General features: G+C 36.1%; 1 protein-coding gene across 1 annotated transcript in view; it reads right to left on the reverse strand.

Annotated features, from left to right (window-relative positions):
- Positions 1–17,603, reverse strand: part of ADGRL3 (adhesion G protein-coupled receptor L3) — a 1,741,359-nt gene that overhangs the window by 1,275,238 nt on the left and 448,518 nt on the right. Inside the window, exon 4 of the mRNA XM_053703187.1 lies at positions 11,914–12,127. Within this exon, the coding sequence (XP_053559162.1) occupies positions 11,914–12,127 (214 nt within the window). The remainder of the gene's footprint in view (positions 1–11,913; positions 12,128–17,603) is intronic.

Here is a 17,603-nt window from a genome sequence, read left to right on the forward strand (position 1 = left end):
TTAGGGGGGTGTTAGGGTTAAGGTTAGACTTAGCTTTAGGGGTTAATAAATGTATTATAATAGCGGTGAGCTCCGGTCGGCAGATTAGGGGTTAATACTTGAAGTAAGGTGTTGGCGATGTTAGGGAGGGCAGATTAGGGGTTAATACTATTTATTATAGGGTTATTGAGGCGGGAGTGAGGCGGATTAGGGGTTAATAACTTTATTATAGTAGCGGTGCGGTCCGCTCGATAGATTAGGGGTTAATAAGTGTAGGTAGGTGACGGCAACGTGGGGGGGGCAGATTAGGGGTTAATAAATATAATATAGGTGTCGGCGGTATTAGGGGCAGCAGATTAGGGGTACATAGGGATAATTTAGCTGGCGGCGGTGTACGGAGCGGCAGATTAGGGGTCAAAAAATTTAATAGAGTGGCGGCGATGTGGGGGACCTCGGTTTAGGGGTACATAGGTAGTTTATGGGTGTTAGTGTACTTTAGAGCACAGTAGTTAAGAGCTTTATAAATCGGCGTTAGCCCAGAAAGCTCTTAACTACTGACTTTTTTCTGCGGCTGGAGTTTTGTCGTTAGATTTCTAACGCTCACTTCAGCCACGACTCTAAATACCGGCGTTAGAAAGATCCCATTGAAAAGATAGGATACGCAAATGGCGTAGGGGGATCTGCAGTATGGAAAAGTCACGGATGTAAAGTGAGCGTTAGACCCTTTCCTGACTGACTTCAAATACCAGAGGGCGGTAAAAACCAGCGTTAGGACCCTCTAACGCTGGTTTTGACGGCTACCGCCCAACTCTAAATCTAGCCGTTACTGACTTATTTGAACTAAGTTACTCATATGGCAGCTTTGACTTTTTTATTACTTAGGTGGTTGTATCCCTATATGGTTTAATAAATACCTACCATAGTGGGCACATTCCTAATCCTGAATCCCAGTGGGATCAATTTCTTACAATGATATGGGGTATTTCCCATGTAGCTTCAAATCCGTCTCCTTTATCTTTAATTTCAATAGTGTAACAAAGATATTACTACCTTTAATAGTCAGTGGTCAGAATTAAAAATGATTTTTGAAAAGAACTGGCATCTGTTACAACTGGATGAGAAGGTGGGGGAAAGGATTGGAGATAGACCACAGCTCATTAGTCTTAGGGATTAATTGGTTACAAGTCAATTTATTAAAAGCTCTTTTTAGGCAGATTGGCTAAAAAACAATAAGGGAATCAAGGGGAATTTCCCATATGGACATTGTGTATATTGTCCTTATATAGTCAAATGTAAGAATGTTTTTGCCAATAGTTGAAAAAGCTTTGATATCAGATATCAGATGAATCCTATATGCTGCACAGTGTACAGTTATGTGTTCCCTATGCATGGATGGGGATCTCCTTTATTTGTGCTCAAAGAATTTGGATAATGACTCTTACTGACTTATTTGAACTAAGTTACTCATATGGCAGCTTTGACTTTTTTATTACTTAGGTGGTTGTATCCCTATATGGTTTAATATATAGTTTTAGTATATTTGCCTTGTTGGAGGAGTCTGCATGTATGTGATTTGGAAATAATTTTCTTAAAAAATTGCTGTATTCCCTTACTTTCTGAGGTGATTTTTCTTTCCATTCTCAATTTCTTTCACTTATAAATGTATACGTTTTCTAAGGGTCTGCACCAATGCCCTTGATATGAGGTTTTCATGATATTATCGAATCTGAAAAGGCTAAATAATATTACTCTCACTTTATATTTATATATATATATATATATATATATATATATATATATATATATATATATATATATATATATATATATATATACACATGACTCCAGCAGTTCTTGTTTACTTTTATGTTTCTGCTAGTGGTGACTGGCATCTATACGACTATTTGCTATTTCAACATTAACTTTGACACTTATTCTGCTTTTATTGGTTTGGATATGATAAAACTTGGAAATCGTTTTACCTATTTAGTGCCCGGATATTCTTTGTTTCTCTCTATAAATCTATATTATATATATATATATATATATATATATATATATATATATATATATATATATATATATATATATATATATATATATATATATATATATATACACACAGGGAGTGCAGAATTATTAGGCAAGTTGTATTTTTGAGGATTAATTTTATTATTGAACAACAACCATGTTCTCAATGAACCCAAAAAACTCATTAATATCAAAGCTGAATAGTTTTGGAAGTAGTTTTTAGTTTGTTTTTAGTTATAGCTATTTTAGGGGGATATCTGTGTGTGCAGGTGACTATTACTGTGCATAATTATTAGGCAACTTAACAAAAAACAAATATATACCCATTTCAATTATTTATTTTTACCAGTGAAACCAATATAACATCTCAACATTCACAAATATACATTTCTGACATTCAAAAACAAAACAAAAACAAATCAGTGACCAATATAGCCACCTTTCTTTGCAAGGACACTCAAAAGCCTGCCATCCATGGATTCTGTCAGTGTTTTGATCTGTTCACCATCAACATTGCGTGCAGCAGCAACCACAGCCTCCCAGACACTGTTCAGAGAGGTGTACTGTTTTCCCTCCTTGTACATTTGAGGTGTACTGTTTTCCCTCCTTCCACATTTGATGATGGACCACAGGTTCTCAATGGGGTTCAGATCAGGTGCACAAGGAGGCCATGTCATTAGATTTTCTTCTTTCTTGCCAGCCACGCTGTGGAGTACTTGGACGCGTGTGATGGAGCATTGTCCTGCATGAAAATCATGTTTTTCTTGAAGGATGCAGACTTCTTCCTGCACCACTGCTTGAAGAAGGTGTCTTCCAGAAACTGGCAGTAGGACTGGGAGTTGAGCTTGACTCCATCTTCAACCCGAAAAGGCCCCACAAGCTCATCTTTGATGATACCAGCCCAAACCAGTACTCCACCTCCACCTTGCTGGCGTCTGAGTCGGACTGGAGCTCTCTGCCCTTTACCAATCCAGCCACGGGCCCATCCATCTGGCCCATCAAGACTCACTCTCATTTCATCAGTCCATAAAACCTTAGAAAAATCAGTCTTGAGATATTTCTTGGCCCAGTCTTGACGTTTCAGCTTGTGTGTCTTGTTCAGTGGTGGTCGTCTTTCAGCCTTTCTTACCTTGGCCATGTCTCTGAGTATTGCACACCTAGTGCTTTTGGGCACTCCAGTGATGTTGCAGCTCTGAAATATGGCCAAACTGGTGGCAAGTGGCATCTTGGCAGCTGCACGCTTGACTTTTCTCAGTTCATGGGCAGTTATTTTGCCCCTTGGTTTTTCCACACGCTTCTTGCGACCCTGTTGACTATTTTGAATGAAACGCTTGATTGTTCGATGATCACGCTTCAGAAGCTTTGCAATTTTAAGAGTGCTGCATCCCTCTGCAAGATATCTCACTATTTTTTACTTTTCTGAGCCTGTCAAGTCCTTCTTTTGACCCATTTTGCCAAAGGAAAGGAAGTTGCCCAATAAATATGCACACCTGATGGGTGTTGATGTCATTAGACCACACCCCTTCTCATTACAGAGATGCACATCACCTAATATGCTTAATTGGTAGTAGGCTTTCGAGCCTATACAGCTTGGAGTAAGACAACATGCCTAAAGAGGATGATGTGGTCAAAATACTCATTTGCCTAATAATTCTGCACTCCCTGTGTATATATATATATATATATATATATATATATATATATATATGAACAAAGGATGCACTCTCAGGTCATTTTCACTCCAAGTATACAATACTTTATTGTGTAACGTTTTCGGGGATCTAGTCCCCTTCGTCAGCATGCATAAGTGATAAAACAAACATCTTTTATAGTGTGAATAATTACAAATCAAACAAACCTGGACTTAAGGTAGGAAAAATCTGATTGGCTGATTGAATCAGCCAATCAGATTGAAGTTCAATCCGATTGGCTGAACCAATCAGATTGAGCTCGCATTCTATTGGCTGTTCCGATCAGCCAATAGAATGCGAGCTCAATCTGATTGGCTGATTCAATCAGCCAATCAGATTTTTCCTACCTTAATTCCGATTGGCTGATAGAATCCTATCAGCCAATCGGAATTGAAGGGACGCCATCTTGGATGACGTCCCTTAAAGGAGCCTTCATTCGTCGGTAGTCCGTCGGGAAAGAAGGCTGTTCCGCATCAGCGGAATGAAGATGGATCCTGAAGAAGAAGATTGAAGACCCCGCTTGGAAGATGACATCGCCCGGATGGAAGACTTCTTCAGCGCCGCTTGGAGGATCACTTCATAGGATGGAAGACTTCTTCAGCGCCGCTTAGAGGATCACTTCATCGGATGGAAGATTTCTTCAGCGCCCCTTGGAGGATAACTTGTGCCGCTCCGGATCTCCTCTTCGGTTCCATCGCTGCTCGGCTGAGTGAAGACGACTCAAGGTAGGATGATCTTCAGGGGATTAGTGTTAGGTTTTTTTAAGGGGGGTTTGGGTTAGATTAGGGGTATGTGGGTGGTGGGTTTTAATGTTGGGGGGGTTGTATTTTTCTTTTACAGGCAAAAGAGCTGAATTTTTTGGGGCATGCCCCACGAAATGCACTTTTAAGGGCTGGTAAGGTAAAAGAGCTTTGAACTTTTTTAATTTAGAATAGGGTAGGGCATTTTTTATTTTGGGGGGCTTTGTTATTTTATTAGGGGGCTTAGATTAGGTGTAATTATCTTAAAATTGTTGTAATATTTTTTAAATGTTTGTAACTTATTTTTTGTACTTTAGTTAGTTTATGTAATTGTATTTAATTGAAGTTATTTGTAGCTAATTTATTTAACTAATTTAATGATAGTGTAGTGTTAGGTTTAATTGTAACTTAGGTTAGGATTTATTTTACAGGTAATTTTGTATTTCTTTTAGCTAGGTAGTTATTAAATAGTTAATAACTATTTAATAACTATTCTAACTAGCTAAAATAAATACAAAGTTACCTGTAAAATAAATATAATTCCTAAGATAGCTACAATGTAATTATTAATTACATTGTAGCTATCTTAGGGTTTATTTTACAGGTAAGTATTTAGTTTTAAATAGGAATAATTTATTAAAGTATAGTGTAGTGTTAGGTGTAATTGTAACTTAGGTTAGTTTTTATTTTACAGGTTAATTTCTCTTTATTTTAGCTAGGTAAGCTATTAAATAGTTAATAACTATTTAATAGCTATTGTACCTAGTTAAAATAAATTAAAATTTGCCTGTAAAATAAAAATAAATCCTAAGATAGCTACAATATAATTATTATTTATATTGTAGCTATATTAGGGTTTATTTTAAAGGTAAGTATTTAGTTTTAAATAGGATTAATTTAGTTCATAATAGAAATATTATTTAGATTTATTTAATTAATATTTAATTTAGGGGGTGTTAGGGTTAGTGTTAGACTTAGGGGTTAATAATTTTATTACAGTGGCGGCGGTGTAGTGGGGGGCAGGATAGGGGTTAATAAATTTATTATAGGTGGCGACGGTGTAGGGGGGGCAGGATAGGGGTTAATAAATGTAATATAGGTTGCGGCGGGGTCAGGGAGCGGCTGTTTAGGGGTTAAACTATTTATTTAGTTGCGGCGAGGTGCGGGATCAGCAGGATAGGGGTTAATAACTTTATTATAGAGGGCGACGGTATGGGGGGGCAGGATAGGGGTTACTAGGTATAATGTAGGTTGCGGCGGTGTCCGGAGCGGTGGTTTAGGGGTTAATACATTTATAAGAGTTGCGGCGGGGTCTAGGAGTGGCGGTTTAGGGATTACTAACTTTATTTAGTTGCGGGGGGCTCCGGGGGCGCCGGTATAGGGGGTAGAACAGTGTAGTTAGTGTGGGTGCTTAGTGACAGGCTAGCAATAAAGCTGTAAAAAAGCCTAAGAGCAGCGAGATCGGATGAGTGATAACTATCACAGTCCGCTGCTCATCGCCCCGTACTTGGTGCGCGGCTTTTTGACGGCTTTTTTGATAACTTAGGCAAATTTTTGCAGGTCCGCGGCGGCGATGTGAGGCGAGCTTAGGCGGGCGTATTGGGCAGGCGAAGGCAGGAAAAGTAGACACGTTGATAACTACCCCCCTGTGTGTATAAGTAGATATGTGATGAACATAAATAGATTTAGCCATACGGCATAATTTACAAGTGGTTGCCATAGAAACCAATGACGCTCTAGAAGCGTAGGTGCCACTACAAATAGTTTTTTAGTGAAACCATCATTCCTTACATACAAGCCTAGAATGTACGGCATATGTGCAAACATATAGCAGAGTGTAACATAAAAAGTGACATAAACAGATTATATCTTATATATGAAGTGCAAACAATAAAGGTTATAATCCACTGATCAGTTTCTCTTGTAATAACATACTGGTCAGTTATAACACAGAATACCGGATCATTTAAATCAATCCTATAATGGATTTACTAATATCTTGGAATCGGTTGTAGTCCTAACAACCACATCATATTATTTATTATTGAAAAGAACATGGAAAAGCTATATCGTAATGATGTGTTACTGTATATTGATAGTGTAGAAGCAGGAGATCTTATCCAAATACCAGTGACCCATCATCTTTAGAGAACCAAAATGGTTACATGGGATAATTTAAATTGCAAACCTGGATTTGTATTTCAATCTGCTGTCAAAGACAGTGTGAAACTCTTCTATATACAACTTTACACAGAAATTAAGCCCAATTCTTCTGTATTCATATTCAAATACAGGTTTCCCCATAAGGATTTTTCAAACAGCATTCTAGAATATTAACATTTGTTAGACTTAATTCATCCCCATTAACATAATATCAGCAACCCACTCCAGATTATAGGTGCGAGTATAAAACCACAACCACTCTCACAATGTCCCAAAACATGAATGTCCAGGCATATGCCTTACGATGGTATAGGATATAGGCACTATGAGAAATATGGGAGAACTTTCCGAAAGTGTGAAAAAAACGAGTGACAACCGCCAGGAGGCCCGACTTCCACACAGGGAGAGGGATACGAGATGTTTCCAATCCCGTGTGCTGTGAGCATAATGTGAACAGACACTCAGTGGGATGCCTATGCACAGTTCAAACACAGAGTTTCAGCTCCCCAGGGATGCACTCCCAGTATGTATCACACTAATCAGATCTATAACAGACCCTTAAAGTCTGGAATCGTATTCAAGCCACCAGGGTGTATGGTTCCCAACCGGTAGATTCATTGTGCCTCACACTTAAGTAGTAACTTATTCCGGTCGCCACCTCTCTCCAAAACTGGAATGTGATCGATTAGAATGTATCGAATCGAGGAGGTGGAGTGGCCTTTCTTGGCGCAATGCCTTGCCACCGGTTGGTCCGAATCACCACATTGTAAGGCAGTTCTAATCGCATGTCGGTGATTGGCCATACGTTCCCGTAATGTTCCTGAGGTCTTGCCTACATAAAAATTAGAACACTGGCAGAACAATAGATATACTACATGTGTAGTAGTGCACCAAATGGAATGTCTAATGACAAAGACATGATTGGTGTGTGGGTGGTGGAATGTTTTGGTATTGATTAGGCCGTTGCATGTTGTGCAACCTAAGTAGCGGTAGGACCCCTTGATGTTACTCCTTGTGCCTGTGGAATAGCTTTGTTTTGGATCTGTGTTCATCAATAGATCTTTGAGGTTGGTACCCTTCTTATATCCTACCATTGGTTGTAGATTAGTAGCAAATGGCAGTTTCAGGTCAGATGTTATAATTGGCCAGTGTCCACGGAGGTTTTGTCCTGTTTTTCTAGTGCCAGGTGTGAAAGTAGTGGACATGATCAATTTGTCAGATGAATCCCTTTTTGGTTTAGATTGAATTAATTCCAGTTGTGTCAGTGCGGATTATGCCTCAACGGTTTCTTTAACCACACATGGTTTGTATCCTCGTGCAAGAAATTTGTCACCCACTCCTATGCGTTCCACACACAGAATATTTGGCGCTACTGGGAATAACCAGGTTTGTTTGATTTGTAATTATTCACACTATAAAATATGTTTGTTTTATCACTTATGCATGCTGATGAAGGGGACTAGATCCCCGAAAACGTTACACAATAAAGTATTGTATACTTGGAGTGAAAAAGACCTGAGAGTGCATCCTTTGTTCCTGTATGTTGTTGCATGCTTGCACCCAGGCTGTTGTTGTTAGGAGGGTTGAGCTGAAGTTTGTAATATATATATATATATATATATATCGTACAGCACCATCCACAATATTAGAGAAAGTGCACGAGATAGAATGGCGTCACCACCCAAATAATAAACTAATATTAAACAGATCCCAGCACAATAATAAGAAATGTAACCACAACTGTAGCAATCTACCCATTTATTATTACATCAGCAAAGGGTAAACAATATCAAGAGCAGAATAATACACATGGGCCCCAACTATTCACACATTCACACACACCAAACACAGACCCCCAAGGTGGACCTGAGTCAACAGCTGTCCGGGGTTAATAGCAAAAGTTAGGCTTTTAAAGAACATCTCTACAAATACATTTTCCAAACATGAAACATAATGTCATAATTGTATTCACATAATATATTTAACCTGACACTCAAGAATGTGTATTGTGACACTTAGACAATATATTTAAAAGCATATATGATGAGAGAAAACCAATCCACCTCAGCAGTTCAATCAAAGAACAAATGTACCCCAAAAGATTTTCCTATTGAGACCTCTAAGGAATAATGTATCTAGTCTCTCTGTGGGGGAAACAACCCAACATGCCAAGGATAGGATACGCCAACATAAGGCGGCAATAGGCATATTAGATGAAGATGCACAAGTGGCATATCACTTTATGGTTGCTGGACATAATGAGACGTCATCAGCTGGAACCGGGGTCAGAGACACTACACGTGTGTAGACTACTATGGCATTGCAGACCCAAACGGGTGGTGGATCAGAAGCTGCAAGTGTCTCCTAGACTACTGGGGAACATTGGTCTCTTCACTTTCCGAATATCCAAGTTCATCTTTAAACCGCAAGTATATGGGGGTTTCGCCAACACTGTGATGGTACTTGGAACTGTACCATTTATTGAGTGTGTATAGCATGACTGGTGCTTATGATACCCTATATTTTGCCTTGGCAGATTATAAATAAGGGAGAGTGGATATTGTTTGTAGCTAAACACATGTTATTAAGGAGGACTTGATCCTACTATACATGAATGTATGTGGCTCTGAGGCTCCCAATAGAAAAAAATTGCTGGCTATTTGCTTGTGACTAATGCATGCATAACTAATTTGTACAAGTGACTGCTCATATGCTTGTGGTTGAACACATAACTTTTGCATCCTGATTTATTCCTAACTAACAAGCATGGCTTTTGCTATTAACCCCAGACAGATGTTGACTAAGGTCCCCCTTGGGAGGATGTGGGGGTCTATGTTTGGTGTGTGTGAATATGTGACTAGTTGGGGCCCATTTGTATTATTCTGCTCTTGATATTGTTTACCCTTTGCTGATGGAATAATATATATATATATCATACATACATACATACATACATATACATACATATATATATATATATATATATATATATATATATATATATATATATATATATATATATATATATATATATATATATATATATATATATATAAACACACACATATAATGTGCAAATTTCTTGTGAAGTAGGCAGAGGGCGCTATACTCAAGGTAGATTATTGTACTGCAATGGGTCTTTGCGAAGATGAATTATTAAACAAAAATTGGTGTCGTCAATATTAATAGTTGTGATAAATACACGTGAAATACAAATAAAAAAAATAGTTAAGAAAAATGAAATTTAAAAAATGGGGGGGGGTTGAAATGAAAAAATTATGAATTCAAAATGTAATAAAGGAGAAAAAATGTGAAAAAAATAGAAAAATGTTAGCTGAGAAACGCGTTGCATGTATTTTATTTTATTCCATTAAATTATAAATTTTAAGTAATTAACTGGTTTTGCTACTTTTATTTACAATTTTTATTTTGGAAGCGCTTAATCATTTCACCAGCTTTGGAACACCATCCCTGGGAGACCAAACAATACTAGTCAGCTGCCAAGTCCAGCCTGCTTTATTTGCAATATCACATAGTGTAAACACACTGTACATGTGAGTACTAATTTGTATATATCATTTGAGGAATTGTTTGTTTGAAGTTTTAACTGCACTATGGGATGCACTTTATTTTTTTTAAGGGATCCTAATGAAAATAATTGCCCCTGTAATCATCACCTGGGAAACTGCCCAGCCTTCTCATATTGTACTATTATAAGCACTGAACCTTCTGTGAGTACCCGTTTGATAGTATAAAACTTCCTTGTGAAAATCTTTGATGTCTACACCATGAGGCGCTCTTCTTTGTTTCACTTCTACACACACACACACACACACATACATATATATATATATATATATATATATATATATGTGTGTGTGTGTGTGTGTGTGTAAGGAAAGTGGTTGAAGTGCTCATATGACACTTGCTTCAACCTGTGTGACTTTGCCTTTAAGAGAGTGTGCCTTTAACAGAGTGAAAGACATTTCAAGTAGATGACACTGAATTTTACTAATTCATGCTATAGTGGTAAACAACCGATGGATACTAATGATAAGAAGGCAAAACCCAGACAGAACGAGGGTGTAACTTTGGCAGGGGTCACTCACTGACACTAAGGAACATCTTGATAACACATTAGTATAGGGGTTAATGCTTAGCTATTATTGTTAAAGGATTAATTATTATTAATTGCAGTGGGCTAAGTAATAAGGCCATTATGGTGTTTTAGCTATTAATTATATCTATGGAAAGATTGTTAAAACTATTATTGATGTATTTGACAGAAGTAACTGCATAAGAACATATAATCAGATGTATAATGTTAACCATTTTACGCAGAAAACAAGAAAGATGACGGCATTTGAGTTTAGGAACACGTCAGGGAAAGTATCTGGGTATGCCCTGATAAGCTTGGGTGAGGCTAAGGCAGACTGGCCAGATGACTTGGGTCACAGCCAATCTTACAGGGAGCGGCCCCGGGGGCTGTGGATTTGTGCCAGAACTGTTACGTAAGTGAGCAGTATAAAGAGGGGTACCTGTGGGCAATCTGAACAGTCTATTTTTTGAGACCTGCGACCTGTAGATGGACGCATCTTCAGTGTTGTTTTTTCCCGTTTACCACCTTTTTCTCCTGATCCAAGATTGCCCAGATGTCCCCTCCCATTGCACCCCAGCAGGATAGGATGATGCAACCCATGATCACGGTGATGTATTATTTGTTTGTTTGAAACTAGCTAGAATTGTTTTAGCAGTAGTATAGTATAACATAAGATTGTTATCAGTCGTTGCGCAGGCAACTTAGTTATATTTTTTCATTGCTAAACTGTAACTGAAGACTGCATAGCTAAGATAGGAATAGGATAATTGCATAAAGTGTTATAAGCATGAACAGTGGTTTGTGGTATTTCGTTTCTATAATTATATTGCAGAATAAAACCATTATTGTTATCATAAGATTGCAAAAAAACCTGTGTGATGTGTCAGTTGTTTCCTTGCTGAAAAGTGATATATGATAAGATCATATTGTGATGAAAGAACCTCATAACAGTGTGTGTGTGTGTGTAGAAGTGAAAGTGTGTGTGTATGTGTATGTATATATATATATATATATATATATATATATATATATATATACACACACACACACGTATACATACACACACACACACATTGAGACTCAATTACTAGTGAAGAGCAGTAAACATTGAACTGAATTACAGAATTACAAGAGGCAAATAGCACATACAAAATGCACATGGAAATACTGGGTATGCAGGAAAAAGGTAGAAACATAATAAGTAGCTTACCTTTGAGACATGATCTTATAGGCATCTGGCAGATAACAGCGGATATTCTCCATCTGAGCAGGATCTGAGTCACAAATTTTATCATCAGTTCTACCATAGTTGGCACTTTCAATCATGATAACATCTGTTCCTGGACAGCGGAGCTCAATTGGGTAACTCTCACAGGACAGTTCTCTCCTGACCACTGCCATTGGAATTGGAGCACGGCTAAAGGCTGTGGAGAAGATGTTAAATATATTAATTTCAATACCAACAAAATATGATTATTATTCATAGGATATCTGTTGCTTAGATGGTTTCATTTGGCTGCTGAGCTAGTTTTATCTGGCTTTATGAATTTATTTCTGGTATACTGTTTGCTTACCAAATTTTAAAAATGATACAAGCATAAGTCAAAATGAAAAAAGTAGCAATAGCTACTACTTAACTAAAATAATATAAACATCTCAGAAAGAAAAATATGCAACATTTTCTAAAAGTAAGTAATACTGTAGTAAAAAATTAAACAGCTTTACAATATATTTTATTTATGTATTTTCTCCCTTCTTAATGTAGTTTAGTTTTGAAAATTGAGCGATTATCAAAACTTGAAATGCACCCTGGTGACTTCTTTGGACTTACTCTGCTGCAGATCTGTCCCCAATCAGCTTTATCGGATAACAACTGCAAAACAAAGTCTGTGGACCAAATAAGGCAAATAATTGATGGAGTCTAGCTATCGAAAACAAACTGCAGTAAAAAGGATTTAAATATATGTTTTAAAATTGTTGGCTGATGTTATTCAATAGCAACACAACGGAAATGTCTTGCAATCTCAAAATGTTTACTGTTAATTTTTAGTCCTATCTATACTTTTACCATCCTAAGTAGTAAATGTTTTCACAAGACATTTTTGACTAGAGATAGTGTTTATATGCTAGGAAGGCTTTGTCTCCCTGCTGCAAATGATCATTACAATTTACAAATTGTTATCTCACTTGCAATTATGTCTAAGGTCAAATGTAAATAGGCAATGGTACAGTCAATTTTATATTGCTGAAACCATATTCTCAGTATTTGTCACAATTTTGTGTTCAAAATGGTATTTTATCTTATGGTATTACATTATATTGATTATTATTCTTATTAATTTAACATTTCTATTAACATTGCTACAATGTGTAAAAACAGAAAGAAAAAAATGTAAAGACACAAAAAAAGAGATTATTGTATATGACTGTTTTTATCTTTAACTCTCATGTAACATAGTAACAAATTTGAGGAGGTTGAAAAAGACAGAAGTCTATTGAGTTCAACCTATACATATCTTAATATACTTACAAAAAAGCTCAAGTTACGCTTCAATTAATCCCATTAAAATATGTGACCCATTTAACACAAGCAATCATATCCCTGAATTCTGTTTCTAACCATAAATGTAACTAAAACATTTTTAAATGTATCCAAGATATTGGCATTTACTACCTCCTTAGGTAATGAGCTCCACAATTTTATTGCTCTTACAGTAAAAAGACATTTATGTTGCAGGAGATTAAATCTCCTTTCCTTAGCCTTAAATTGTGACCTCTTGTCACAAGCATTTTTCTTGGAATAAACCGAGCTTCTGCCGTCTCTGTATATGGGCATTGAATATATTTGTATAAAGTATTCATGTCACCTCACAAATGCCTTTTTTTCTAGAGAAAACAGACCCAGTTTGGCTAACCATTCCTCATAGCCTAATCTTTCATTTTTGATTAATTTCATTGACTTTTTGCTTGCTTTGTTACATTGTTGGTATGTTGAGTTTCTACTACTTTTTTGAAATACTTAAAATGCCCTACATTTTTTCCTATTTACTCTTAACACATTTTTATTTAGCCACACTGGCTTGGATTTATTTATTTTACTTTTTATAACCATGTGGTATGTGTTATGTATATTTATTTAACAACATTTTAAATGTTATCCATGCATCCTCTATATTTTTATATATTTTCCCAATTTATCAGCTAGATTACGAGTTTTGAGCGCTATAGGGATTTAAACGACCGCCACAAAAGCGGCGTTATTTCACCTCCCTATAGTGCTGCTATTACAAGTTTACAAAAAGCAGGCTTGTGCAGGCGATATGGTGGCGTTGAGCTCCATACCGCACCGAAATCAAGCACTACACTTTGATGTGCTTGTGCACAATTTCCCCATAGACATCAATGGGGAGAGCCGGCAAAAAAAAGCCTAATACCTGCGATCATGGAATAAAAAGCTCTGTAATGCAGCCCCATTGTCTATGGGGAAAAGAAAACCTAAAACACCCTAACATAAACCCCACATCTAAACACCCCTAATCTGCTGCCCCTAACATCACCACTGCCTAAATACAGTTATTAACCCCTAATCTGCTGCCCCTACATTGCTGCTACCTACATTAGTTATTAACCCCTAATCTGCTCCCCCTAAATTCACCGCCACCTACATTACACTTATTAACCCCAAATCTGCCACCCCCAATGTCGCCGCCACTATAATAAAGTTAGCAGCTTGTTAGTACAGCAAAAGCGGGAGTATAATGCACGTGAAAACAGGGGTCCTGCCTGGCTCCCCCAATTCCAATAGTAGAAACGAATATGTCCACAGCACTGTATTATTCAAATTTCTTTATTCTCTGTTAATTACAGACCTAAAATAGCGACGTTTTGAGTGTTGCCACTCTTACTCATGCTAGTTACAATGTATCATTTTGTAACAATTTAAAACCCTCAGTTTGGCGCCAACCACTCCACTAGGTGGATCTGCTGCCATCTACTAATCTGGAAAAATAACAATTTAAAAACATTTCAATATTACATGATAAACTGTAACTATGAATTAAATATTTTTTGCTTACACACAGTATTAATTTAATGTTCTATCACTTAATGTATTCTATATACAATCAATTTATATAACAGATGTAGCAAGTTCATTATACATATAGTCTGTTACAGATAATTTATCCTAAAATTAAATTTTATTATATTTCATTTCATATAGGTGGTATATAACTCATACCTCCAATTTCTCCTAATGTTAACTAGACTATATGTCAGGATGTATACAGAGTATTCTACAGATAAAATATAGTGAATATATGGGGTTCATATTACAGAAATATTGACCAATCAAATCTATCTCATAAAATGCTCCTGTTCCCTGATCTACATAGGGTAAACTACCCGTATGATCAGGGATAGGATATGCCAACACCGCTCGAATATAAGGTGTAAGAACACTGAAGCACCAGTGTCCCATCATTTCCTAAAATGTGGCCATCAGATAAGCCAATTAAGATGGCAAGTAATTGATAGTGTGGGCCCACAGAGAAATGGTAGTGACAGAGAAAAAGTGTTAAAACTTTGGATTTTCGAATTGGGGAGAATGGAGCCTAATGGGTTAAATAGAGACTTTGATTGGTCAATATTTCTGTAATATGAACCCCATATATTCACTATATTTTATCTGTAGAATACTCTGTATACATCCTGACATATAGTCTATTTAACATTAGGAGAAATTGGAGGTATGAGTTATATACCACCTATATGAAATGAAATATAATAAAATTTAATTTTAGGATAAATTATCTGTAACAGACTATATGTATAATGAACTTGCTACATCTGTAATATAAATTGATTGTATATAGAATACATTAAAGTGACAGTCAAGTCAAAAAAAAACTTTCATGATTTAAATAGGGCATGCAATTTTAAACAACTTCCCAATTTACTTTTATCACCAATTTTGCTTTGTTCTCTTGGTATTCTTAGTTGAAAGCTAAAACTAGGAGGTTCATATACTAATTTCTTAGACCTTGAAGACTGCCTCTAATCTGAATGCATTTTGACCACTAGAGGGCATTAGTTCACGTTTCATATAGATAACATTGAGCTCATGCACGTAAAGTGACCTAGGACTGAGCACTGATTGGCTAAACTGCATGTCTGTCAAAAGAACTGAAATAAGGGGGCAGTCAGCAGAAGCTAATATACAAGATAATTACAGAGGTAAAAAGAATATTAATATAACTGTGTTGGTTGTGCAAAACTGGGGAACGGGTAATAAAGGGATTATCTTTCTTTTTAAACAACAAAAATTCTGGTGTTGACTGTCCCTTTAAGTGATAGAAAGAACATGAAATTAATACTGTGTGTAAGCAAACAAATTTTTAATTCATAGTTACAGTTTATCATGTAATAGTGAAATGTTTTTAAAGTGTTATTTACCAGATTAGTCAGTAGATGGCAGCAGATCCACCTAGTGGAGTGGTTGGCGCCAAACTGAGGGTTTTAAATTGTTGCAAAATGATACATTGTAACTAGCAAGAGTGGCAACACTCGAAACGTCGCTATTTTACGTCTGTAATTAACAGAGAATAAAGAAATTTGAATAATACAGTGCTGTGGACATATTCATTTCTACTATAAAAAAGTTATTAACCCCTAAACCTAACCCTAAGCATAACCCCAGTCCTAATGTAACCCTAACACCCCCTAACTTAAATATAATTAAAATAAATCTAAATAAACCTTACAATTATTAACTAAATAATTCCTATTCAAAAGTAAATACATACCTGTAAAAAAACCTAAGCTAGATACAAAATAACTAATAGTTATATTGTAGCTATCTTAGGTTTCATTTTTAATTCAAAGGTAAGTTTGTATTTATTTTAACTAGGTAGACTAGTTATTAAATAGTTAACTATATACTAGCTATCTAGTTAAAATAAATACAAAGTTACCTGTAAAATAAAACCTAACCTGCCTTACACTAAAAACTAACCTTACAATAAAATGAAATAAATTAAATTAATAAAATACAATTTACTAACTTACAAAAAAACCACACTAAATTATAAAGAACAAAATTATAAAAAAAAAACCCAATTACTCCTTATCTAATCAAAATAAAAAAGCTCCCCCCAAAATAAAAAAAACACCCTAGCCTACACTAAACTGCCAATGGCCCTTAAAAGGGCCTTTTGCAGGGCATTGCCCCAAAGATACCAGCTCTTTTACATTGCAATAAAAATACAAACAAACCCCCAACAGTAAAACCCACCACCCACCTACACCCCCCCCCCCAAAAAAAACCTAATAAAAAAAAAAAAAACCTTAAAAATAAACCTAAGCTAAACATTGCCCTGAAAAGGGCATTTGGATGGGCAATTGCCCTTAAAAGGGCATTTAGCTCTTTTACGAATTGCCCAAAACACTAACCTTTTACTGTTGGGGAGTTGTTTGTATTTTTTATTGCAATGTAAAAGAGCTGGTATCTTTGGGGCAATGCCCTGCAAAAGGCCCTTTTACGGGCCATTGGCAGTTTAGTGTAGGCTAGGGTTTTTTTTATTTATTTTTTTGGGGGGGGGGCATTTTTTATTTTGATAGTGCTATTAGGAGTATTTTTTTTATTTTTGATAATTTCGTTTTTTATTTTTTGTAATTTAGTGTTTATTTTTTTTGTAAGTTAGTAAATTGTATTTTATTATTTAAATTTATTTCATTTTATTGTAATGTTAGGTTATAGTTTAAGGCAGGTTAGTTTTTATTTTACAGGTAACTTTGTATTTATTTTAATTAAGGTAGGTAGCTAGTAAATAACTATTTATTAACTAGTCTATCTAGTTAAAATAAATACAAACCTTACAATACTTACCTGTGAAATAAAAA

This window comes from Bombina bombina, chromosome 2 (assembly GCF_027579735.1).
Source record: "Bombina bombina isolate aBomBom1 chromosome 2, aBomBom1.pri, whole genome shotgun sequence".
Lineage (NCBI taxonomy): Eukaryota > Metazoa > Chordata > Amphibia > Anura > Bombinatoridae > Bombina > Bombina bombina.